Source organism: Anneissia japonica, unplaced genomic scaffold (assembly GCF_011630105.1).
Source record: "Anneissia japonica isolate Jap-2015-1 unplaced genomic scaffold, ASM1163010v1 scaffold287869_len1821871_cov162, whole genome shotgun sequence".
NCBI lineage: Eukaryota > Metazoa > Echinodermata > Crinoidea > Comatulida > Comatulidae > Anneissia > Anneissia japonica.
The window spans coordinates 150,244-173,315 of NW_022741034.1; the positions used below are offsets into that span (position 1 = coordinate 150,244).

General features: G+C 34.5%; 2 protein-coding genes across 3 annotated transcripts in view; both read right to left on the reverse strand.

The window, feature by feature from the left end:
* Nucleotides 1-7,326: 7,326 nt before the first annotated feature.
* Nucleotides 7,327-12,415, reverse strand: LOC117118459. The gene is made up of 6 exons (XM_033263050.1): nt 12,172-12,415; nt 11,430-11,489; nt 9,636-9,767; nt 8,897-9,022; nt 8,116-8,230; nt 7,327-7,583 (listed from the first exon to the last, which is right to left on the reverse strand). The coding sequence occupies exons 1-6, from the start codon at nt 12,394-12,396 to the stop codon at nt 7,519-7,521; spliced, it is 723 nt and encodes a 240-aa protein (XP_033118941.1). The 5' UTR covers nt 12,397-12,415; the 3' UTR covers nt 7,327-7,518.
* A 4,681-nt stretch (nt 12,416-17,096) lies between these two features.
* The window catches only part of LOC117118538 (H/ACA ribonucleoprotein complex subunit 1-like), a 7,946-nt gene continuing 1,970 nt past the window's right edge, over nt 17,097-23,072 (reverse strand). For both annotated transcript variants that reach the window (XM_033263157.1, XM_033263158.1), the window contains exons 2-6: nt 21,876-22,058; nt 20,784-20,932; nt 19,718-19,777; nt 18,949-19,204; nt 17,097-18,525 (exon numbers count right to left, since the gene is read on the reverse strand). In XM_033263157.1, the coding sequence (XP_033119048.1) occupies nt 18,500-18,525; nt 18,949-19,204; nt 19,718-19,777; nt 20,784-20,932; nt 21,876-22,050 (666 nt within the window). In that variant the 5' untranslated portion in view covers nt 22,051-22,058 and the 3' untranslated portion in view covers nt 17,097-18,499. The remainder of the gene's footprint in view (nt 18,526-18,948; nt 19,205-19,717; nt 19,778-20,783; nt 20,933-21,875; nt 22,059-23,072) is intronic.

Sequence of the window (23,072 nt, forward strand, 5' to 3'; positions counted from 1 at the left end):
CACACACACACCCACACATTCATATACACATATACACATGCATACACGAACACATACATATACTGTACATATAAAGGAGTAAATACTATAAATTTAAATCAATAACATTAGTCCGCCCAGAATAAACTGCCGATCAAAAATATTTATACCTAAACCTCTATCCTTATTTTCCTCCCTTGGTCTTTAAAAATTCATGACATCAATCATCTTCAGCAATGCGTTTTTATTTTTTCATGGGTAAATATCTCTCTCCCTCCTCAATTCAAAACATTACTTAATTTTAATTTTGATTATCATAGTCATTTTACCCGCCCTTCAAATCATCTTCATATTCCCTTTCATAGAACCACTTCTTTCCAGCACAATATTCAATATACTGGTCCTACGTGATGGAACAATCTCCCTCACTCCATTCATAATTCCTACTCTAAAAAAAGACGCTTCCTATCAAGTTATGCATAACTTTTTCCCTTTACCCATTCCAGACCTCCATTACCAACTTTGTTTTTGTCCGAAAATTATAAAAGAAAAAAATTTGCATTTCTGAGCACCCTCGTGTTGTCTGCTTTGTCTGTTTTGTCTCATGTTTTTGGCTTTTTGTTTGTTCCGTGTTTTTTTTTTTTTTTTTTTTTTTTCTTTTTTTTCAGGGCAGCCCTATATAAGCTCTGCTTTCTGGGTTTCGCCCCTCAAACTTGGCTGGTTATTTATTATTTTATATATGCATTATTATTACTTTTAAGAAATAAATGTTCTTTGAACTTGAACTTGAATAATCTTATTGAGTTCATTAATGTATATGGTGAATAGGATTGTAGATAGTGGGCAGCCTTGCTTTACACGTTCGTCAATATTAAAAACATGGTCTCCAAATGAAACCTTTCCTTTTACATCTTTATATAAGTTTTTAATGTTCAATAGTTTACCTTTAATGCTTGTGGAAAACTAAATTTGTTTGTCTGAAAAGTTCTGTCTGTCTTTCATTTACCGCTATCATCTAGACTAACACGACTACCCCATCTACTGTTTCATAAAATTATTTTAGTTAATACGTGTTCATCAACAAGATTTGAATATATAGAGCTAACTATATTGGTCCTAGTATTGATTCATGTGGAATACCACGTGTTTTCTTTCATGTCAGACGAAATGAAATTTATAAATGTAATATGATTTCGCTTACTTAAATAACTCTCAAACCATTTAATTACCTTAATATGAAATCCAAAGCAATGTAGTTAATTAACTAAAATATTCGTATTTACAGTGTCAAGCGTTTTTAGATCAATTATTACCGTCAACAACGGTTGTTGACGGTAATTAGTATGACCCCTTTTAGCTAATTCTGGCCCAATCGTTGCAAAAAAAGTGTGTATTACATTGACAATATCTTTTAGTTAGTAAGGATCTCACTTCCATTTTTTATACTGTTTAGTTGAAAATCTTTGTTTTTTCTGGTACAATTTTTCTAATCTTTTTTCAAAATTTGTTTTTGAACAAGAAGTCCTTTTCTATATAACATTTATTTCTTTTAATCTCTTTATTGATCTTCTTCTGTTTTATTATATCTTCAGTTAATTGTTAAAAGGTTTCATTGTAAAATAATATGGTTTAGTTGATTTCTTTGTTGATAGCGAAGGATCCAGCAGGGAGCCATAAAAATATCGTTTCCTCTTGACTTTTGATCTGAATAATATTCAATATGTCCTATCTTGCAATGTTTGTAAGCATCATATCTTTATACCATATTAAATGGTTAAATGGTTACACAGTCAGTACAAAGATTATGTGGTCTGTAATATGACTAATTATTAATGGAGGTGTATCACAAAGTTGTGGTATGTGATAAGCTAAAATGACGCAGGGGTTGCGCCAGGATTTGCCCGACGGGTGGGGTGGGGGTCGGTGTCCTTGACTTCCCGACAAGAAAGTCAGCATGAACGCTGTCGAACGTCGCTCAAAATCTTTCAGAAGTGATCCAGGATGCGTGTCACCCAGAAACTATGAACATTTAGGGGTTTCAAAGGCTTATTTAGTCTATTTTAGAATCTACTAATATTTAAAAAATACATATAATTTTTCATTTCCTCCACGAAGTATATTTTTGTCCCCGACCCGGGGGTCTCCCCAATGGATGTTTTCCTCCCCACTCCCCCACCCTTACTGGCGCTACCCCTGCATACACGAAAACACAAAGATAGACATTAACGATCTAAGCGATATTAATATTATTATTATCGAAATGTAGCAAAAAAACAGACCATACAACGTTGTATTAATTAATATTATAGGCCTATTCAATATACTGGTCCTACGCGATTGAACAATCTCCCTCACTCCATTCATAATTCCTACTCTAAAAAAAGACGCTTCCTATCAAGTTATGCATAACTTTTTTCCTTTACCCATTCCAGACCTCCATTACCAACTTTGTTTTTGTCCGAAAATTATAAAAGAAAAAAAAATTGCATTTCTGAGCACCCTCGTGTTGTCTGCTTTGTCTGTTTTGTCTCCTGTTTTTGGCTTTTTGTTTGTTGCGTTTTTTTTTTTTTTTTATTTTTTTTTTAAGGCAGCCCTATATAAGCTCTGCTTTCTGGGTTTCGCCCCTCTCAAACTTGGCTGGTTATTTATTATTTTATATATGCATTATTATTACTTTTAAAAAATAAATGTTCTTTTGAACTTGAACTTGAACTTGAACTTGAATAATCTTATTGAGTTCATTAATGTATATGGTGAATAGGATTGTAGATAGTGGGCAACCTTGCTTTACACGTTCGTCAATATTAAAAACATCTGTTTCATGGTCTCCAGATGAAACCTTTCCTTTTACATCTTTATATAAGTTTTTAATGTTCAATAGTTTACCTTTAATGCTTGTGGAAAACTAAATTTGTTTGTCTGAAAAGTGCTGTCTGTGTTTCATTTACCGCTATCATCTAGACTAACACGACTACCCCATCTACTTCTTCATAAAATTATTTTAGTTAATACGTGTTCATCAACAAGATTTGAAAATATAGAGCTAACTATATTGGTTCTAGTATTGATTCATGTGGAATACCACGTGTTTTCTTTCATGTCAGACGAAATGAAGTTTATAAATGTAATATGATTTCGCTTACTTAAATAACTCTCAAACCATTTAATTACATTAATATGAAATTCAAAGCAATGTAGTTAATTAACTAAAATATTCGTATTTACAGTGTCAAGCGTTTTTAGATCAATCATTACCAATCCAATATACATTCCATTTTCAATTACACCAATCCAGTCTGTGATATGGATAAGAGCACAGGATGTTGAGAATTTAGGCCGGAATCCAGACTGATTTACATAAATTAATGAAAATTTAGGTATGGATATTTGAACAAAAACAACGAGTTCCATAATTTTTTTTATAAAATTGGCAAAATCGAAATTGGTCTGTAGTTTGACGCGTCTTCACGATCACCACCTTCGTAAAATGTGCGAATTTTTGCCCTTTTCATGATTCCTATTGAAAGTTTACAATATAGGTTAATGGTCCAACAATAATAGTCAATTGCTACCTTAAGAAGCTTAACAGGAATTTCATCCACACCTGTTGCTTTGTTTTCAGATAATAAATTAATAAATTATTTCCGAATATAATCTTCGTTTATGAAATTAAAATGAAAAACTTCAATATTTAATATGTCTTCTGGTTTATTTATCGTGTGAAGTATTTGTTTCCGGTATACCTTTAGCTGGTCATACTAATTACCGTCAACAACCGTCATACAATCTCGTCCTGTGATAGACACAGGGCATAGGCAAAGAGATTGATAATAATATCTATAATGATAATAATAATACTAATAATAAGAATAATAAATGATGATAATAATGATAATAATAGTAATTGACAATAATAATAACAAATCATACTAATAATGATAATGATAATAACTAGATTAATACTAATATTTATAATAATAATAATATATTTCATTTATATACAAGTTATAATAATATTGATAATAATAATAATACTGTATATATACTATGTTGATAATTGTATATCCTAATGATACCCAAATGACTCGGTTAATCGTTTATATACCACTAAAAACAAAATCAAATGAGTAGCCCAGGGCTATAGCAAAGAACTACATAATTAATTGCAATAATTTCAAACATAATATAAATATATATAATTATATCTGTATCTATATAACGAAGACTCTGAAAGGTAACATTTTCACTATCATGCAAACAACTGAGTCAGATAGTAGTATACATGCTGTTATATATCTATATCGTTGTTGACGGTAATTAGTATTTCTGTACATAGATATTAAATACCATCAACAACGCTTGTTGACGGTAATTAGTATGTGTGTGCATTAATACTAATTGCCGTCAAAAACCGTCAACAACGCTTGTTGACGGTAATTAGTATTAATGTACACGCATACTAATTACCGTCAACAACGGTTGTTGACGGTAATTAGTATGACCCCTTTTAGCTAATTCTGGCCCGATCGTTGCAAAAAAGCGTGTATTACATTGACAATATCTTTTAGTTAGTAAGTATCTCACTTCCATTTTTTATACTATTTAGTTGAAAATCTTTGTTTTTTCTGGTACAATTTTTCTAATCTTTTTTCAAAATTTGTTTTTGAACAAGAAGTCCTTTTCTATATAACATTTATTTCTTTTAATCTGTTTATTGATCTTCTTCTGTTTTATTATATCTTCAGTTAATTGTAAAAAGGTTTCATTGTAAAATAATATGGTTTAGTTGATTTCTTTGTTGATAGCGAAGGATCCAGCAGGGAGCCATAAAAATATCGTTTCCTCTTGACTTTTGATCTGAATAATATTCAATATGTCCTATCTTGCAATGTTTGTAAGCATCATATCTTTATACCATATTAAATGGTTAAATGGTTACACAGTCAGTACAAAGATTATGTGGTCTGTAATATGACTAATTATTAATGGAGGTGTATCACAAAGTTGTGGTATGTGATAAAATGACACAGGGGTTGCACCAGGATTTGCCCGACGGGTGGGGTGGGTGGTCGATGTCCTTGACTTCCTGACAAGAAAGTCGGCATGAACGCTGTCGAAAGTCGCTCAAAATCTTTCAGAAGTGACCCAGGATGCGTGTCACCCAGAAACTATGAACATTTAAGGGTTTCAAAGGCTTATTTAGTCTATTTTAGAATCTACTAATATTTAAAAAATACATATAATTTTTCATTTCCTCCACGAGGTATATTTTTGTCCCCGACCCGGGGGTCTCCCCAATGGATGTTGTCCTCCCCACTCCCCCACCCTTACAGGCGCTACCCCTGCATACACGAAAACACAAAGATAGACATTAACGATCTAAGCGATATTAATATTATTATTATCGAAATGTAGCAAAAAAACAGACCATACAACGTTGTATTGATTAATATTATAGGCCTATACATTTGTAGCATTTTGTTTTGTTACCGAAGTTCACAAAAGGCATGCCTTCACACCAATGTTGTTGAAACACTTCAGAATGCGGTAAAAGGAACGTGAAATACTGAATTAAAAGGTAGAATATTACCTAACATTTCCTCCATGAACATGTTAACACTGGATGAACAAACACTCAAATATTTTGCAATTCAACGACAGACTTGATCGATTAATACTGTGTAATAAGAATTAAATGAGTCACTGTCCAAAACAATTCGTGGAAGAGGAGTATTCAAAATATCGGGACTAATAATATGGTTTAATTATTAAATAATCGAAATAGGATACGAAAAGTAAGATTCGTTAACAAAGTTAGGTGATCAAAAGGCTAAGTCGCCGATGTACCATGGCTGAGTCGCCGATGTAGGAAGGCTGGGTCGCCGATGTAGGATGGCTGGATTATAGGGTAAGCATATCAAAAAGTTTGAATACAAGTGTTGTGATTGTTAAATAAAAGATCTGGCATTGATTAACCTTAAATTTTGTAAACTGTAATCAACTGATGTTAATTATCATTAAGTAAGTCATGAATGAATTTTACTTTCATGTATGAATTTTACTTTCAGTCATAGAGGGTTTTGTACTGAAAGTTTACTATAATCTTTCTCTATGCTATAATGAACAATCATGTACACAAACAAAGAAAATATATTCAGTTTTCGGCATGGTAAACTTAAACCAAGATTGGTTTTTCTTATCTTCTCGGGTTCTTGCCTTCTTCCTCTCCTGCATTTTCAATTTATTTTAAATCAATTGTAATATATTTGTCTGATTCAAAAATGAAGTAAATAAATGTTGCATTGAATTGAATTGAATTGAATTGAAAACATACAGAATATTTTTCTATATAAAAACTGGCAGCGTGGTAATTGCAATATTAACAAAATACATTTTATTCGCATCACATTGTATTTTTTCAAACAAAATATCGAATGACTAATCAACAATTATTGACATTTGATTAAATTACTCATACCATATCGTTTAAAGACATAAAAGATCAATAGAGAGGCTAATAGTTATTAGCCACTAATCATGACGACTATGTGTCTATCTGGCCCCCAGATTGTTTACCGAATTTCCATAAATACCTCTAAACCTAAACAATATGGTTTCCTTATCTATTCGGTCAAAATCACAAAATTACATAAAATTTTAAAAATTTTAAAACAAATATAAAATGAAAGTGTAAAGAATGTACAATTGTGTAAACTTCGTTTTTTCAAGATACAACAGAAAAACTAAATTAAAGTAGTGTGGTAAATATTATTTGTAAAAAATAGTTAAGAACTACAAGATGATATCTACCAGGATAGCCCATAGGAAACCAATTAAACCGGGTTTATTTTCATTAGGGTCCTGAAAAAAAAACAGGAATTCAATTAAGATTGTAGCGGAGAATATATAATTATAAGAGTGTATTACAAATTTGCAAATAAAAATAATCTTTGAAGGATTTTAATTCGATATGAAAGGTAATAAATGAAAAAAGGTATTCATCCTAGTGGGGCCAGTAATAATTAGAATTATAATAATTATGTTAATTATATTAAATATAATAATAAATATAATTATCATAGCATTTATAATATGAAAATAATTAAAATGACAAATATATTAAATACAATATAGTAATTAAAATAATAATAATCAATATTTATAATATCACACAAATGCATTTGTACGATACTACTAAGAACTGATAAAGATCTCTCGTATCTAGAATAATAAATTATAATTTATTTTCATCCGTTCAACAAACAAATGCCGAAACTTAGGAGGCAAGCCTGTATAAAGATTCCTATAACTAATTTAATATCTTTGCAATCAACTTAACTACATATAACCATAGAGAAAAAATTTTCTCTATGATATAACGGACATAACGGACACAAACATTGTCCTTAAATCAATATGATGGTTATTCGAGGAGGTAAGTAATCGTCAGACTCAAATTAAAACATGACGCTGGCTGGGTTTGAACCAGTGTCTTCTGCACAAGAAGCAGGAACAATACCTCTCAGCCGACTGCTCAGTTCAGTATGAAATCACGCTCATTCCATTGGGCTCTGGTTGTCCATTTGGCTGGCTGATGTTCATCCCTGTAACATAATTTAACATTACTAGTAATGCCATTCAATACATCAATCCATCCCTGTAACAATTTAACATTACTAGTAATGCCATTCAATGCATCAATCCATCCCTGTAACGTAATTTAACAATACTAGTAATGCCATTCAATGCATCAATCCATCCCTGTAACATAATTTAACATTACTAGTAATGCCATTCAATGCATCAATCAATGAATTAATAAGGAGTTGCAAAGTCCAAAGTCAAAGGTTCGGGCTCCAAACTGTGGTGGTTGGGGTATCGATCTGCTTGTGTCCTTGGCAAGGCACTTACAAGGATTCGTCCCCATCCAACCCTCCATTATCCAACCAGGAGTATAAATGGGAACGTGATAGGATGTTGGGCCATTGGATGCGCTGGTCTCTAAGTGTATGCGCAGCATTGACCCTCATCGTTCAAGTTTGTCCTTTGTCAATGATTCAAATGTAACGCGCTACAAGCACTTTCAAACTTTGTTATATTATAATAAGCTAGGCCAAAATTGAAATACAATTTTACCTTGTTGTACAGTGAATGCTTGTTGTGGAGGAGCGAATGCTTGTTGTGGTTGAGTGAATACTTGTTGTGGAGGCGACATCGATGACACGGGGTTATTTAAGGAACTCTTCATGGCCTACAGCAAAAAAAGAAGTTTTCCGTAATATTACATTGACTGCCAACATTTCGTTACTTGGTTTAGACACCAACATTTCACAACATTCAATGAAATGGTATCAGCAGTGGCGCCAGTATGGCAGTGGCAAGGCCCGGTTGAGGAAAGCTGGAACACTTTTCTCTGTCAACACAATTCGTCGGGCAAAAACACAACCTATGTGTAATGTTTAGATTGTGAGAATCTTGAATCTATTGAATAAGCCTTTCAAATTATTACATTTTTAATTTTCAAGGGGGCTTTTCCCCTGGACCTATCTGAGAAGTTAGGCGGCCTCGGGCCCGTTACTTTCCGTTTCCCTATGCTTTCCCCAGTGGAGAAAATCAGTGGCGCTGCCACTCATTCGTAATCTTGTGAAAATTACCTAGTGAATTTAGACTGTTAGAGACCAGCTGACTAGATAGACGATAGAACAATTAAAATGTGTCTAAGCCAATCTAAGTTAGAAACAGTGCTAATAAGTATATACAATTACATTGGTACCACATTTAATTGCGCATATATAGACCTCTATATATACCTGTCTCTTATACACATCTAGATGTGTATAAGAGACAGATACATGTGTGTGTGTGTGATTGTGTGTGCACAGTATATGCATAATTATATAAAATTACACATCATTACCAAATTTGATTGTGTTGGTAATGTGTCACAGCACCAACCACTTGAGCTGCGTGCTATAAATATTGCTATAGCAGCAACAACAACTTCGCCTACATTAAACAACAAGGCGAGAATAGGCTGAGCAATCTGCAAAACAAAATAAAAATATTTAAAAATATATATTAGGTAATTATTATCCTGCATAGGAATTAACGTCAACCAATAGCTACGTTCGCCGATAAAGCGCTTGTTTTGACATCAATTATTTTCGTATGCCCTTCATTATCACAGGGTAGTCAACTATTACCATTAATGTGTTTTAACAGGCACTTTCATCATGTAAATTACAATCAAAGAGTAGAGAACTGAGATCCGACTTTGTTTTGCTTGGGTTGATATCGATGTCAATGAACATTTATATTTTGGTCTATGAAAATGGGTCATTTCATTAATATTGAAAAATGTATTATTTCAATGGTTAATTTCTATAGGCCTGTTTAAATAATTAAAATGTTGTTTTTTTTAAAATTCTAATGTAGGCCTAAATTTTATTTACGAAGGGCTGGAGGCCTAAAGTTTGAAATTAAGACTACACTAGCGCTTAATAATTAAAATGTTGAATGAGAACAAATGGTCGATAATCATTTGATGATTTCTATAGTAAAAATATTTTTTCAATCTGTTTCGTTAGAAGTTTTTTTAATCATTTTCGGACAGATTCTAAATTTCATTTTCATTGATTTTTCAATTCAGTACCTACCGATATTATATAGTAACCATTCCATATGTCCTTATGCAATTTACTTAACTTGATGCAGAAAATAAGTAAGTATAACGACTGAGAAGCAGCGGCGAAAAAACAAAAAATGGACATCGTCTGATAGATCATCACCTACATGAAAATAGACAAAACAGATTAATATTAGAAAAAGGCGTATTATGCCTATTGTATTTATTTATTTATAGAATTTCCCTGGTCATTGGATACAGAATTACTGATGCACGATGCACAAGCGCCTCCGCTCCCTGGGAAGTATTCCTAATAAGCTATACGTGTACTCAGCACTATAAATAATTTTATTGTGAATCACTCACCTCCTATCAGGTACCCATTTGTATTCCTGGGTGAAGAGAAGCAAACCTAGCACAAAAGTAGCATCGATAGCGCCAACCTCTGTAATTTCTTTACTGTTGTATTTTACTATTTACACGAAATTAAATATGCACTTAGCAACAGCACTTTTTATTTTGTAACAAATGACTTCAGTTCAATTTTAGATTAATTACTTGAATTACAAAACAGACCTGAACACCAAATTCATCTCGATCGTCTTATATTGGTATGTACACAATGAAGGTACTAGGCAGTGGTGGCGCTAGATATTTCCCGATGAGGGTTTTGGGAATCCCCTATCGGGATAGACCTACACACTCATATCAATCTCACCATTGTGAAAACGCTCTTTTAAGCAGTGGTGGCGTGGAAGGCGTTTTCCCCTCCGTCCGACAGGCCTGGACCTCCTGTCGTTCGTCTAGGTCGTCAGATCAAACATTTAAAATTTACCTACAAATAACGTTATTTTGACTTCCAGTCCCTAATATTGTGGGCTAAAAACAAATTTTGGACCATAATATGTCATAAAAAAAAACTCTACCCGTAAACCTTACAAGGGAGTTTTTATTCCGGGCCATCGGCCAAGGCTTCGTCGGCCCATTGGCTTGGACCCTCCGTCGGACATCCTTGTCTGTAAATTTCTGGCGTCACCGCTGCTTTTAAGCAGTGTTCCCCAACAAAATGCTTGTATTGGGTTCTTCCGGGCCCTACGTATGTCCATACACGTCAAGGCTCACGCATTCGAGGTCTGTCTCACGCTCTCACGCTTAAGAACCAAAATCTCACGCATAAATGTAATATTGCCTATAATTTAAAAAAAATTGTATAATTTCTAGCTCTCTCGCTAAATATTCATCACCTAATGTACTTAAAGTAGGATTGGTTTTGTTATTATATATTCGAACACAAATATATGGTGCACTACACCAGTGTTAAGTTGGATTGACTTTCTATTTTCGATTTTGGACGACAAAAATGAATTCTGAAGAATGCATGATTCCTAACAGATTTAAGTTATAAATACAACACTAAAGTAGCAAAGAATGCATTTCTGGGCATCTAGGAAAAACATTCCAGGGGGTGGGGGTGAGGGGAATTCTCCGACACCTCCCTCCCCCATTATAGGGGGAGAGAGGTTTCTAGAACAAAAGTCTTACGCCTGAAAATTAGTCTAACTTGACATGTATGTAGGTCCTGTGCTCCTAGACCACCCGCTGGCGCCACAATTGGAACTACTGTAGGATCCGACACAGGATGATAGCTAACGAATCAAATGCCAATGAACCTAGGACAACGGAGATACTAGTGAAATCGCAAAACAGATTAAGATTTCCTTGTGTACTCCCCCGGCCTAAGTAAAAAAAAAACGAATTATGTAGGCCCTAGATCCTAAACATCAAATAGAAAAATCCAGTAATAATTAAAAAGTAACTAACTTACTGTACACTTGTTTTGTTTGGAGGCTGCCCGCAGACCAACTATCCCCGCAGGTATGTACAGCTTGTGATAGAAAAAAATAAACAAAATGGCAATAATAAACCAATAACTACCAACATTTTATGAGAATTTTGATAATATTACTGTAATATGACTGATACTTAATTCATGATTAAAAAACAAGAACTGCAAAGGGTCTTACGAGCTTTTTGTTTTGTTTAAACGAACATAATATATAATAGTGCAACTGGTTCGGTCTTGAGAACAAATAGAAATTATTACCAGTATGGAATGTATGGTAACAACTAGCGCTAGTACTCAAAAAAAAAAAAAAAATCAATGTACGTCTGTGTCTACTTGCGTAGCGACATATACTTAATTTTAGGTGATATTTTTGATACCTTGTTTCGCGAAACCAAGAAAGCTTAAAATAAGCTACGCTTGACCTAGACTTGGCACAAGTCTCTAATTATAGGTTTTCCTAGTATTAGTTAATTTTGGAGAGCGCCAACAGCGACGGTATATATCGAGAAACTTTTATGCGAATTAATCCAAGAAAAAGTATACTAATAAAAAGTATAGTAATATGGAACGCTATTGGTGCCAAAATAGATTTAAAGACAAAGATTTGGGACTGGAGCCCAGTCTACGCTTGACCGGGACCCTAAAGTTCAGTGGCCTATGGTCGCTGAGTTATGTGAAACAGAAGCAGTTAGTATACCAAAAACCGTTACGCAATACTTACCAATACACTGAAATATAGAAGAGAATATTCCAATGTTTTAACTCCTGCCCATATTCCCATTGCCACGCACAAGCCACCAAGGACAATATGAAAAATTGCAGTGATTAGCACACCACCCTTCTTAAAGGGTGGATGAGTTGTGAACGCTATTGAAGGTTGAGTTGGAGGTTGCTGAACAGCCATTGCAGGTTGCTGAACAGCGATTCCAGGTTGCTGATCAGCCATATCAATCCCAGTGTTTACCTCCATAACGATGCTTCAGAAACCTACATTGAATTATGATTTAAAAAATTGTTTTATGTAATTACCTTCCACATGAAATTGTGAATTCGAATGTTAATTGAGACTTTAATACGGTACATTCTAAATGATAATTTGTGTTTTAATATAGTGAAAATCAGGGCCCAGTTTTCGGGGATCAAGGTTTCTCTACTGAATTAGCATAGGGTATAAATAAAAAATTGAGCTGGGGTGAACCTCCAGAAAAAGGGCGGAAGACATTTTTTGGCGGCAATTTTGAAAATGGCCGCCAAAATTCAAATATCGGCTCATAACTTTACTTATATTCAATGAAATAAACAAATCTGGTGTCTAGGTATATGTTACTGGGGTCACGTCACTGAATTCAATGAGACATGTCAGAAACCGTGAAAAATCAAATATTTTGGTATGTAATACCTACTTCTCTTTAATCAAAATGGTAAATTTGGTGTATAATCATATTTTATTGTGCCTCTCTGAGTTCATTAAACATGGTAACAAAAAGCTAAGAGGAAGCAATTTTGAAATTCAAGATGACCGCCACAAAAAAATATCGAAAATATGTATATCAACTTTTCAGATCAAAATAAATAAATTTTTCAAAGATTTAACGAGGTCTATGCAAAATCATTATCTTTGGTGTGTTCGGAACAGAGTGTGATGTGCTCTCTGAAGTGCTGCTAGCAGGGGTGGCGCCAGTGAGGAAAGGCCATCGTCGTGGACAAAAAAAAATATATGTATTTATTTACATATTAGTAGATGATAAAATCCAGTGAGGTGCTACAGGGGTAAGGCGAGGGGGGAGGGAGGGAGGGGTATTTTCCAAAAATAATTGTCTTCTCCCCAGCCCCCCACCCCATTATATCAATCGCTTTAGTGACGTTGACGTAGTGTGCTTATCACGATCAATGCCATCAATGTAATTTTTCTTTATTTCTTATCTTATTTATTAAGATATGATGCCGCTTCTAATAATTAGCACCACTGCTAAATTGATAATAAGCCGTTGAAATCATGAATTTTCATAGTTTCTGGGGTTTGCTCCTTGACTACCCGAGTGATTTTGAGCGGCGTCCGACCACACACACTTCGTCGGGGACATCGCCTCCATGTGGTAGGGGATATTAGAACACCCGTCTGGCAAATCCTGGCGCCACCCCTGGAATGCAGTGTACGTTGTCAGATGATCTAAAAATGTTACAAAAATTATCGAGGACTCAAAGCAACTTATAAAAAGGGAGCTACACCGTTGTTTGATTAGTGTCTAATTATTTAAACGTTCATTAATTATTGTTTAAAAAAAAACTTTTTTGTCCTAATTTGGAAAGTAGTATTTATTTTATTCTTTCATTTTAGCTCAAATACCAGATACTTTTAGTGATCGAAGTCTCATTATGAATTGATTTTTTTAATTATTAAAAATGAAAAATAAATTTCATTTCATTTCGTTTATTTCGCTCACTACTTTTACTCAAGCCGTTAAGCCATTAACATACCTAAGAAGGCCGCCGAGAGGGCCATTCTCAACAGCGACAAAGGCAGCAGCGACGGCAGAACAGAAAATAAATGGGTTGACGCGCAATAATGAAAGGTACGGTACACTTTTAGCATCTTACCTGTCGTTGAACACAGTGTTTTCAAAATTAACAAATCTGAATTATAAAGTATAAAAATGAACTTAAAAGTTCGACGACTTCTAACACGTCTTCTTGACACACAGCCGTGATAGAACTTATCACCTTGCTGGTTAATCCTAGTAGTAGGCCTATCTAAGGGCCATGCCAAATCTTAACGAGAAACCCGAGGTTATTAACAAATAAAATAGTAATATAAATAATGTTGCCGCATGTTAATAATAATATCTCAGTCTGTTGCTAAGCCACAGTAGGGAGTCAACATATTTATTATAATACTAATATTAGTCCTAATTCTATTCATGTTAGAACATAGGCCTATATCGTGCAATATGCAAATTTTGTCTGCATAACACCATGGAAACATTAATACATAACATATAAAGGGAAGATATACAACGTTATCATACTTTTAATTTGGGGTATTATTAGGTCTATTGAAATTTGACCTCGTGTCCGTCTCCATGATTTAGATAATCTCTCATTAGCTGTTCTTAACGATTTTTTTATCATATAAATATTGGTTGAATAAATAAATGAAATAAAATGCCATAAAATGATACTACTATTGATGAACATTCTGAGGTAGGCCTACTGTACTGTATTTACATTCGCATCACGTGACTAAACGCCATATCGTTCTCAGTCATGCTTGTATCCGATGACTCCTATGTCGGATCTGTTGCAAAATTGTAACGATAGGGGATGGAACAATTTTCAAAAAGTATATTAATAAACAGTGTCGTTTTGTTTGTCCCAGGATCTACCAACTGTCTGTATCCACATACTAATAGTACACACACACACACACACATATTTTTGAATCGTGTAAATTTCCCTATTAGGCTTTATAAATTATATTTGGTCTTTCTGTTTACATCTTCATATACCAGGGCAGTGTTCATACGTTTTGTTAAAAATTACCATATTATTCGTGGTATTAGCTTAAAAATCCGAAGGAAATCTGAAGAATTTATCGTGTATTTATTTTTAACTGAATTCCCTGGTTGATATATTCAAGTCAATTTCAATTCAATATTTATGTGCTACAAAAGCCATCAATGGGCTATTATCCGCCATACAAAAAACATAACACAATCGATTACCAACATTTGCTATAGCCAATAAAAAAATATTCAAAATAAGAATTAAACAACTAATCAATGTGTTCCAAGCAGGGCAGTACGGATAGAGGCATTGTTTGAAGACGGATCGAGATTTAGAGACGAGCAAAGCTTAAAAGTGCATATGGGAGAAACGAGGATTTGAAACGTTTGGTTCTACAAGAAAGTGGTAAGAAGGTAGATTGTCGGTGATTCTTAAGCGAGATAAGTTTGACGTCGAGGTGGGAGGAAATCTATGAGAATGTGATCGTAATATAAGTGGCGAATTCAAGGTTGGGGGCGAGCCGGCTTGAATCCCCACCCCCACCCCTCTGAGTTTTCAAAATTAGGCCCCTATGTTAAAAAATGGAGGAAAAATATACTTATAAAAATGTATTCTAAGAGTGTAGCGGCTTCCTCAGTCCTAACCCGGCATGGTAGGTAGACCATTTATCGGCGAAACTCCGTCCCTGGGCCCGGCCCTTTCTATTTAGAATTCCTGGATCTGCCACTGATTATAGGTTTACCGTCAACATTTAAATAAGCACGGCGGCGCTCAGAGAAAAAAAAATCAGGTTTGGTGTGGCGCTTATTCGAGAGCTGCGCTTATTCGAGCATTTACGGTAATTATAAAAAAAAATATATGGTTTGTTTGGCTTTCGATGATTGTGTAGGAGAGCATTGTGAGATGAACGACTAAAAAAATTGTAGCTGCTGCAAAAGTCAATTGTTTTGCATTTTGAATTTTTATGACTATCGCAAAGGTTATATGTGGTCTGTGGTAAGCTTGTTGGTAGCCTATAAACAGAGAAAGACAAACAAGATGCACATTAATGATTAATCCACATTATAAGTAAATTCCTTCAGTTGACTATTAGCAAGACAAATAGATGTGGCCTACACCATGTTGATAATATCAGTAAATCAATTTAAAGATAGCTACAGGTTGCATTTTGTTTTGCGACAAACTTGTTAGATAAAAGCAATACAGGTATGTTCTTAACCGACGCTTAAACCAATCAATATTGTATGATGTCATCTGCAACAGCCAATCAAAACTTAGAACATAGGCCTATTATTGTAAATTTTAACCAATATTTGAGCCTGAAAACTATTGCTTACTTTTCAATAGAAGCTATAGATCATACAATACTATAGTAAATGGAGAACTAGCGCTCATAACCAAATGATGAAAAAGATCAACATGCAAGATACAAAATCGCCCCCCCCCACCTGCCCCGAAAACAGAGTCTGTAACATTTGTGATACCAGAGAGGTAGGGAAGTTAACATTTTAAAATAAATTGTATTCTCGACTCTTCACTTTATTCTAATTTTAAAAATTTAAGGTGATGGAAATAATAAATAACCCTGATGAGGATTTTGATGAATGATTCCAGGAAGATGATGGCTTTGAGTCTATTATTGAAACAAGTTCCTTTCCTTTTTTCCGCCTTGTTCTTATGAATTTCTTCCAAGATACTATTTTCATTGTTAAATGAATTGTGCTTGTCTTGTTTTTTATTTGATTTTATCAGTATATTTATTTATTATCAATAAAAGAATTTTAAAAAAATAAAATAAAACATTTAAGACGTCTCAGAATGCAGGAAAGTGCATTTCCAAGCATCAGAGAACAAAAATGTCCTGGACCCCTCTCACCCCATTTTGAAATGTGTCTTCCATGGACAGAACGACAAATACGCTCTCTTAGCCCCGACCCCGCCCCCTCACTTCACCCTGTGATCCCATCTGTGCGACAGTCAGGGTGGACTCTGGACCTGTGCCTACTTTCAAAAATTTCAATGACATTGTACCATTCTGACATGAACAATGGCGCTCTACTACTATCTGCTGACGATTGATTGATTGTAAATTATATAGAGACAACAAAAAATTATTAGCAACAAAAGAAAAAAAAATCTGTATTCCAATAAAAACCTTGAAATGTCTTCCAATTTCTTCATTTATTTAAAAAAACATGATTGGTACAATATTTCATTTTCTTAATATCTGCAGATATTTATGCTTCTGCAATCGAAGTTTTAATGTCTTAACAAAGGTCATAATTTGCATATTCAATTCAAGACTGAAACTTAAGAAACTTGATTTTGTATGCACACGCAATGAAGCATTAAAAAAATACTGCCCGGAGGAGGCGCCCTATTAAAATTTGAATAGAGTTCGCTCGAAACTAGTAATTTAAAGACACACCCCTTTGTAGCAGTACTTTTTGAAATTGGATTACGTTCCAACGAAATCACTAGTCGGACCTCTTGGAGTTATATAGGCCTACTCTACACATTGCCTGCCAGATATATAGAAACTATTCCTTCATTCTTCATTAAGTAAACTGAATACTGTACCTTAAACAATTTGTTCTCATTAAATTTAAACAGTTGTAGGAGAATGCTGAACATTCATATGAATAAAAATAATAAGCATAGAATAATTTCAATATAGTTTTTTTTTTTACATTTGCAATCCCTTTCCACAGAATAGTCTAATGACTTCCAATTATGAAGCTGGTTATTTGAAATTAGCAGAAACTATACACATGTTCAAGTTACCCAGCTACATGTTGGGGTGGGGAGGAGAAGGGGGCAGGGACTACTAGTAATGCATCAATATTCACCACACACAAAATGTATTTAGTGAGACATCTGCATTCTACAAGTTTCAAACATAATATACACATAGTTGAAGAGAGCTGGTAATTGGTGGCATAAAATTCAACCCCCTCCCATCCCTCCTCATGCTTCGATGCCCAAATTATATCCTCAAGTTATAAGATGCTTGAAAACCTATATCTGAGTAGTACTGCCTCCACCCCAACATCACTGCCTTACTGCTTGCTAGTTTAGCTTGAAAATGTACAGTAGGCACATTTTAATACATTATGTGGTAGAAGAGGTGACTACAAAATGTAGAAATCTTTAGCATTCTGTAACATTTATTGACAATACAGTATATAATACACATTTGCTGCCATGGATATTCACATCCGACAGGTCTTGCTCAAATCTTCAATTCATGTCCACACCTGCCTAAATATAGCACTTCGTGGCTGTGATCTATTAAAAAGTCCATAAGTTTGTTCATGATTCACTACAGCTGGTTGGAATGATGTCTATAATGGTGGCGCCCTCTATGCCTCGGGATATAGGCAACAACTACATAAAAGCTTGGCAACTACTGTGTTGAAAATGCAGTATGCATGTTGTCAATACAACTATAGAGGGCGCCCTGTTGAAATCAAGATCCTGTAAGTATCCATTTCCGCATGGCCTCAAGGAATATTTTTCTAATGTGGTTTCTCAATATTATCTGATCAGTACCTTCCTCCCCTGAATCCACCTGTAGAATAAATTTATTATAAAAATTAATCAACTATAACTTATAAACTATTATGAAATGAAAATAATATTGTACAAATTTCAAATATAACTTATCAATTGTATAGTATGTGATTTAATGACACAAACACTTTATGGACAATCCAAAAACATATTATCAGCTTGGATATTTCCTCAGTAGTTGAAATTACTGAACATTACCTTCTGACTTATCAGTTGGTAGTATTATCATGAGCAAACATAGACATTTTTTTTAATCTGAGGGTGTCTTTTATAAAAAATCTTTATAAAAATATAATTTTTGACAAAAATGTATTTATCATATTTATATTGCCCTTTAAATGTAGGTACCAAACACAATATTAGAACTATGGCATTATACAGAAATAAAACTTAAGATGTAAAAAAAAAAATGAATTTTTACCTCCTCCGCCTCTACCATTTCCACGGAAACCACCACCTCCTTTACCACCACGGAAACCACCTCCACCACCACGAAAACCACCTCCACCACCACGGAATCCACCGCCACCCCCTCTTCCTCCTCGGAATCCACCTCTACCCCCTCCTCTACCGCCACGGCCTCCTCTTCCACCTCCTCTTTTTTGGACACGTCCCCCGCCTTTAGGTGCTGGTAGAAACCGTTGCAAAGGCAGTAACTTCATAGGATCAATAAAAAACTAAAAGAAAAAAATAATTATTATTTAAATTAATTACCAATTAACATAATGAAAATAATTGATACCTTTATCAAATGGTTCCCCACCCCAAATAACCCTCTCCCCCAATGAGACTAGGTGCACTCACCAAATACAGTGTCAGGGGCGGATCCAGAGATTTTCTGACAGGGGGTGGGGGGCACAATATGAAATTCACACCGCCACGCCCACCTCAGCTCCACCAATAAATGGTAAATAATCCAGCTCTGCATTCACCCACTGCTGTATCTCCACTGGACTCATGGGTGCACTCCTTTTTTAGCACTTCCTCTCTTTAACTCAAATTTGTCGCCCTCTTTTTTTGTTTTTCGGCTTGACTGAGGGGGGGATCCGCCCGAGTGTAGTGCTAAACATGATGCTAATTCATGAGCTTTTTTTTTTGTACTTGTGAGAAAGCAAGGCAACTTAACTGCCTAGACATGAAATGTTCCTCCTAAATTATGTGTATACAATAATATAATAACTTAATCTAACCTTTTCACCTTTGTTAAAAGAATTAGCCTTCATATCTCCAGAGAGCTTGACAGAAAAATACTGTTGACTGGTTAAGATCATCAGAATTATTATCAAGATCGACATATTAAAATAAAAACTTTGTGGTACACCATGTAAATAGTTCTGAATATAACTGACGTGTTGATAGTATCTCAACCGCTCAAATAGATTGCTATATTCATCTTTAGGAGATTGAGAAAGTCACCCCAGATGTTATATACAGTAGATGTTTACAGTGTATAGCCTGACATTGATTTTCCCCACTAAGGATGAGCTTGATGATGATTTGCCACACTTAGGATGACCCTGATGTTGATTGGCAAACGCTTAGCATGAGCCTGATGTAATTGGCTGACAATTAAAATAGAGTGTGTCGAGGTGTAAAGTTGTACACAGTGTTGATGGTCAGAATAGCTGGAGTTGTACCTCCATTGCTTCTAGTAGGACTTGGTGGATAATGTGACCGATAAGGAAACACTTTTTTTATTCCTTGTTTCGTGTACTTATTTTTTTAAAGACTATCAGAGGAGGGCAAAATAAATATAAAAATTTGTTTTCTTATTTAGCAAATAGTTTTGCCAAAATCATCCCAACAGAATATAAAATGAAAATATAATTTTATTGGTGATTGTAAAATAGGATGGTTAAATGCTTCAAATTTATATAATTAGGAAGAAATATACATTTCAAGGCAGTGGAGGGCATAATAAAAATAAAGAAAAACTTTCATTTTTTTCTGAAATTTCCTTGTTTTCGTGCGGCGGGTGCGCCAATTAGCCAAAAATTTAATTTAATTTTTATTCAAAATTATCAATATTTGCAATCGGCAGGTTGGCTAAACAAGGTATAAAAAAGTCTTGCCTACCGCTGATGACAATCCAAAATCTTGATGTAATGTGTCACACTTGAAAATCTAGGCTTTTCTGGTACGTCTGGAACGCCATGATGGTATTGCCACCTTTGTGAACAACTATTGTGTGTAATTTTACACCTAGCCAAGCTCTATTTTGTCAGCAAGTCAAAAAAAAAATCTATAAAAGGATACATAATCCATCAAATGACCAAATATTTCATCAACTTTGCCAATCTGTGACTTGTTTTCCAAATATATTGGTGCATTGAAGTAAGGTATCTTCTCATTGGTTCCCTTGCACACCAACTCATCCTGGCACGGATGAGCAAAGTTACCAATTTCTAATGAAAATTAAACAAAAAGTTAAACAATTACTCATAAACCATGGCATGGCTGAGCTGTAGCTTGGTGGTTGAGATGCTTGCCTTCCACTCCCAGGGTCCTAGGTTTAAATCATGTGACAGCACAGGCTTTTTTCTCACAACTAAAAAAACATCTCCACTCCCAATTCCTCATAATGAGACTTCAATGATAAAGCATCACTTTAATTCATATCTGACAAAGACCAGCCAAACCAGTCACTCGTTGCAAATTGTGTTTCAGAGAAAATGGCAAAAACATGCTAGAATGTAAAAAATCTATTTTATTGCACTAAACTAACCTTTATATATCTATACATCATGCTATGATGCTATTTTCCCAATTTTCAATGTTAAAACAACACTTTTTAAGGATTTGATGATAGTTTCTACATGAGAAATGCCAGAAATCATATACTTTGAAGGCTAATTTCTCATACTGTATACTGTTCTTTAAACAGCTGTACATGCTGTATGTTTAAACGTAATTTCATAAGGAAATGTTGGATTTGAATGATTTTTTTTACCAATTTATAGCTATTGTTTTACTCTTTAACACTGTATTAATAACTCAAAATTGATTTTTGCAAACAAGTGACTGGTTTGGATTGTCTTTGCCACATATATTTAAGAGGGCCTTGAATATCAGCTGACCTTTTAGGATGCTGGAATGGTTACCCTTTATAAATATGGCTTTAAAAAAAAAATCATTTATGTAAACCAGTTGGGGAGAGATGAGAGTTGAATTAAATCTGCAGGTGAGATGCTAGTGCTAGCATTAACAAAATGGATAAAATGAGAAATAAATAAATTATCTGTTCCTATCTCCTTTTCCCAGCAAGACAAAGATACTAAAGTCTTCATAGTAATATAGTTTTAATGTAAATTAGGATTTAAATTACTTTTCAAAAACTGTAGAACTTACCAACAACATAATCAGGAGGACCTTGATTGTAATTATTATACCCTCCACGACCTCCTCCTCCACGACCTCCTCCTCCACGACCTCCTCTAAAACTACCCCCTCTTCCTCCTCTACCTCCTCCTCTTCCCCTACCCCCTCCGCCTCCAAACCCTCGCCCACCTCCACGATACGACATTTCAAATTCTAAAAAGAAAATTAAAATTGCTGATTTACATTCAAATGAAATATTAAATTTTATAATCATAAGCATACAAAATAAACCTTTGCTGGACTAACTACTCAATAAAATGAGGCATGTGGCAAAATGGCTAAGTTGTAGAAAAATTGAAATTTAAGTTATTGGTATTTTCAGATACTTGAGTATGTGATCTTTAAAATGAGGGGTCATTTATTGAAATTGGACATTTCAAGCCTCAGTTATTGAAAAGTGAAGTACCACACTCATAAACATGATTTTGAGTAATTGCCTTTCAAAGTTATTTGTGCATACATTGTTTAATAGAATGAACTATCAAAAGAACATTAAATAAAGAATCTGTTGACCACTTCCCGAACTAATACTTTGGGACATGATTAATAAGACATCAAACTGTTGATCTAGGGTGAAAAACAAATTTGGATTTTTATGCAATTTTTTGAGCTCCCATATTTTATAGCTCATTTACTCAATACTGTTCTGTGCAACAACTTAACCATTTGGCCACGACATGCCTCAAATGCTTGGTATACTTGCTCATCCAGATTAGAAATAAGTACAAATCACAGTTTACGTATTTTTTCCTCTAAAAATTACATTCTTAGTGCTGAAAATGTGGTAAATGGAAGGCCTTGTTTTAGGCCGGGTCCTCTTCAAAAGTAGGGTCTAGGCCTAGTACTAGAGTATTAGTAGTAGTAGTACACTGTAAAATAGAGGGGTCCTACTAAATACCACACGGGACCACTCGCGACCACACGGAACCACTCGCGACCACTCGGGACTACTCGCGACCACACGGGTGCAAAAATGATAAAAATATTACCACACAAGAGTAGAAAACTACTTAATAATCAATAGAAACCAAATTTTAGTACGGTAATTATCCGAATTCCGTTAAAAATCGATGTATCTTGATTTTGATTTGTTGGTTTTTCCCGTCGTGTCTCGGTAATGTAATGCGTTAATTGTGGATCTGTAACGCATTGACGTGTCCGCTGAAA

Coding starts and splice junctions, on each gene's coding strand:
- LOC117118459 (XM_033263050.1), bottom strand. CDS start 12,396: ATGGCTGATCAGCAACCTGGAATCGCTGTTCAGCAACCTGCAATGGCT. Junction 9,023..9,635: donor ATGGTTACTATATAATATCG/GTAGGTACTGAA, acceptor TTTGTTTTGCAG/ATTGCTCAGCCTATTCTCGC. Junction 7,584..8,115: donor AGCATTCACTGTACAACAAG/GTAAAATTGTAT, acceptor ATTATGTTACAG/GGATGAACATCAGCCAGCCA.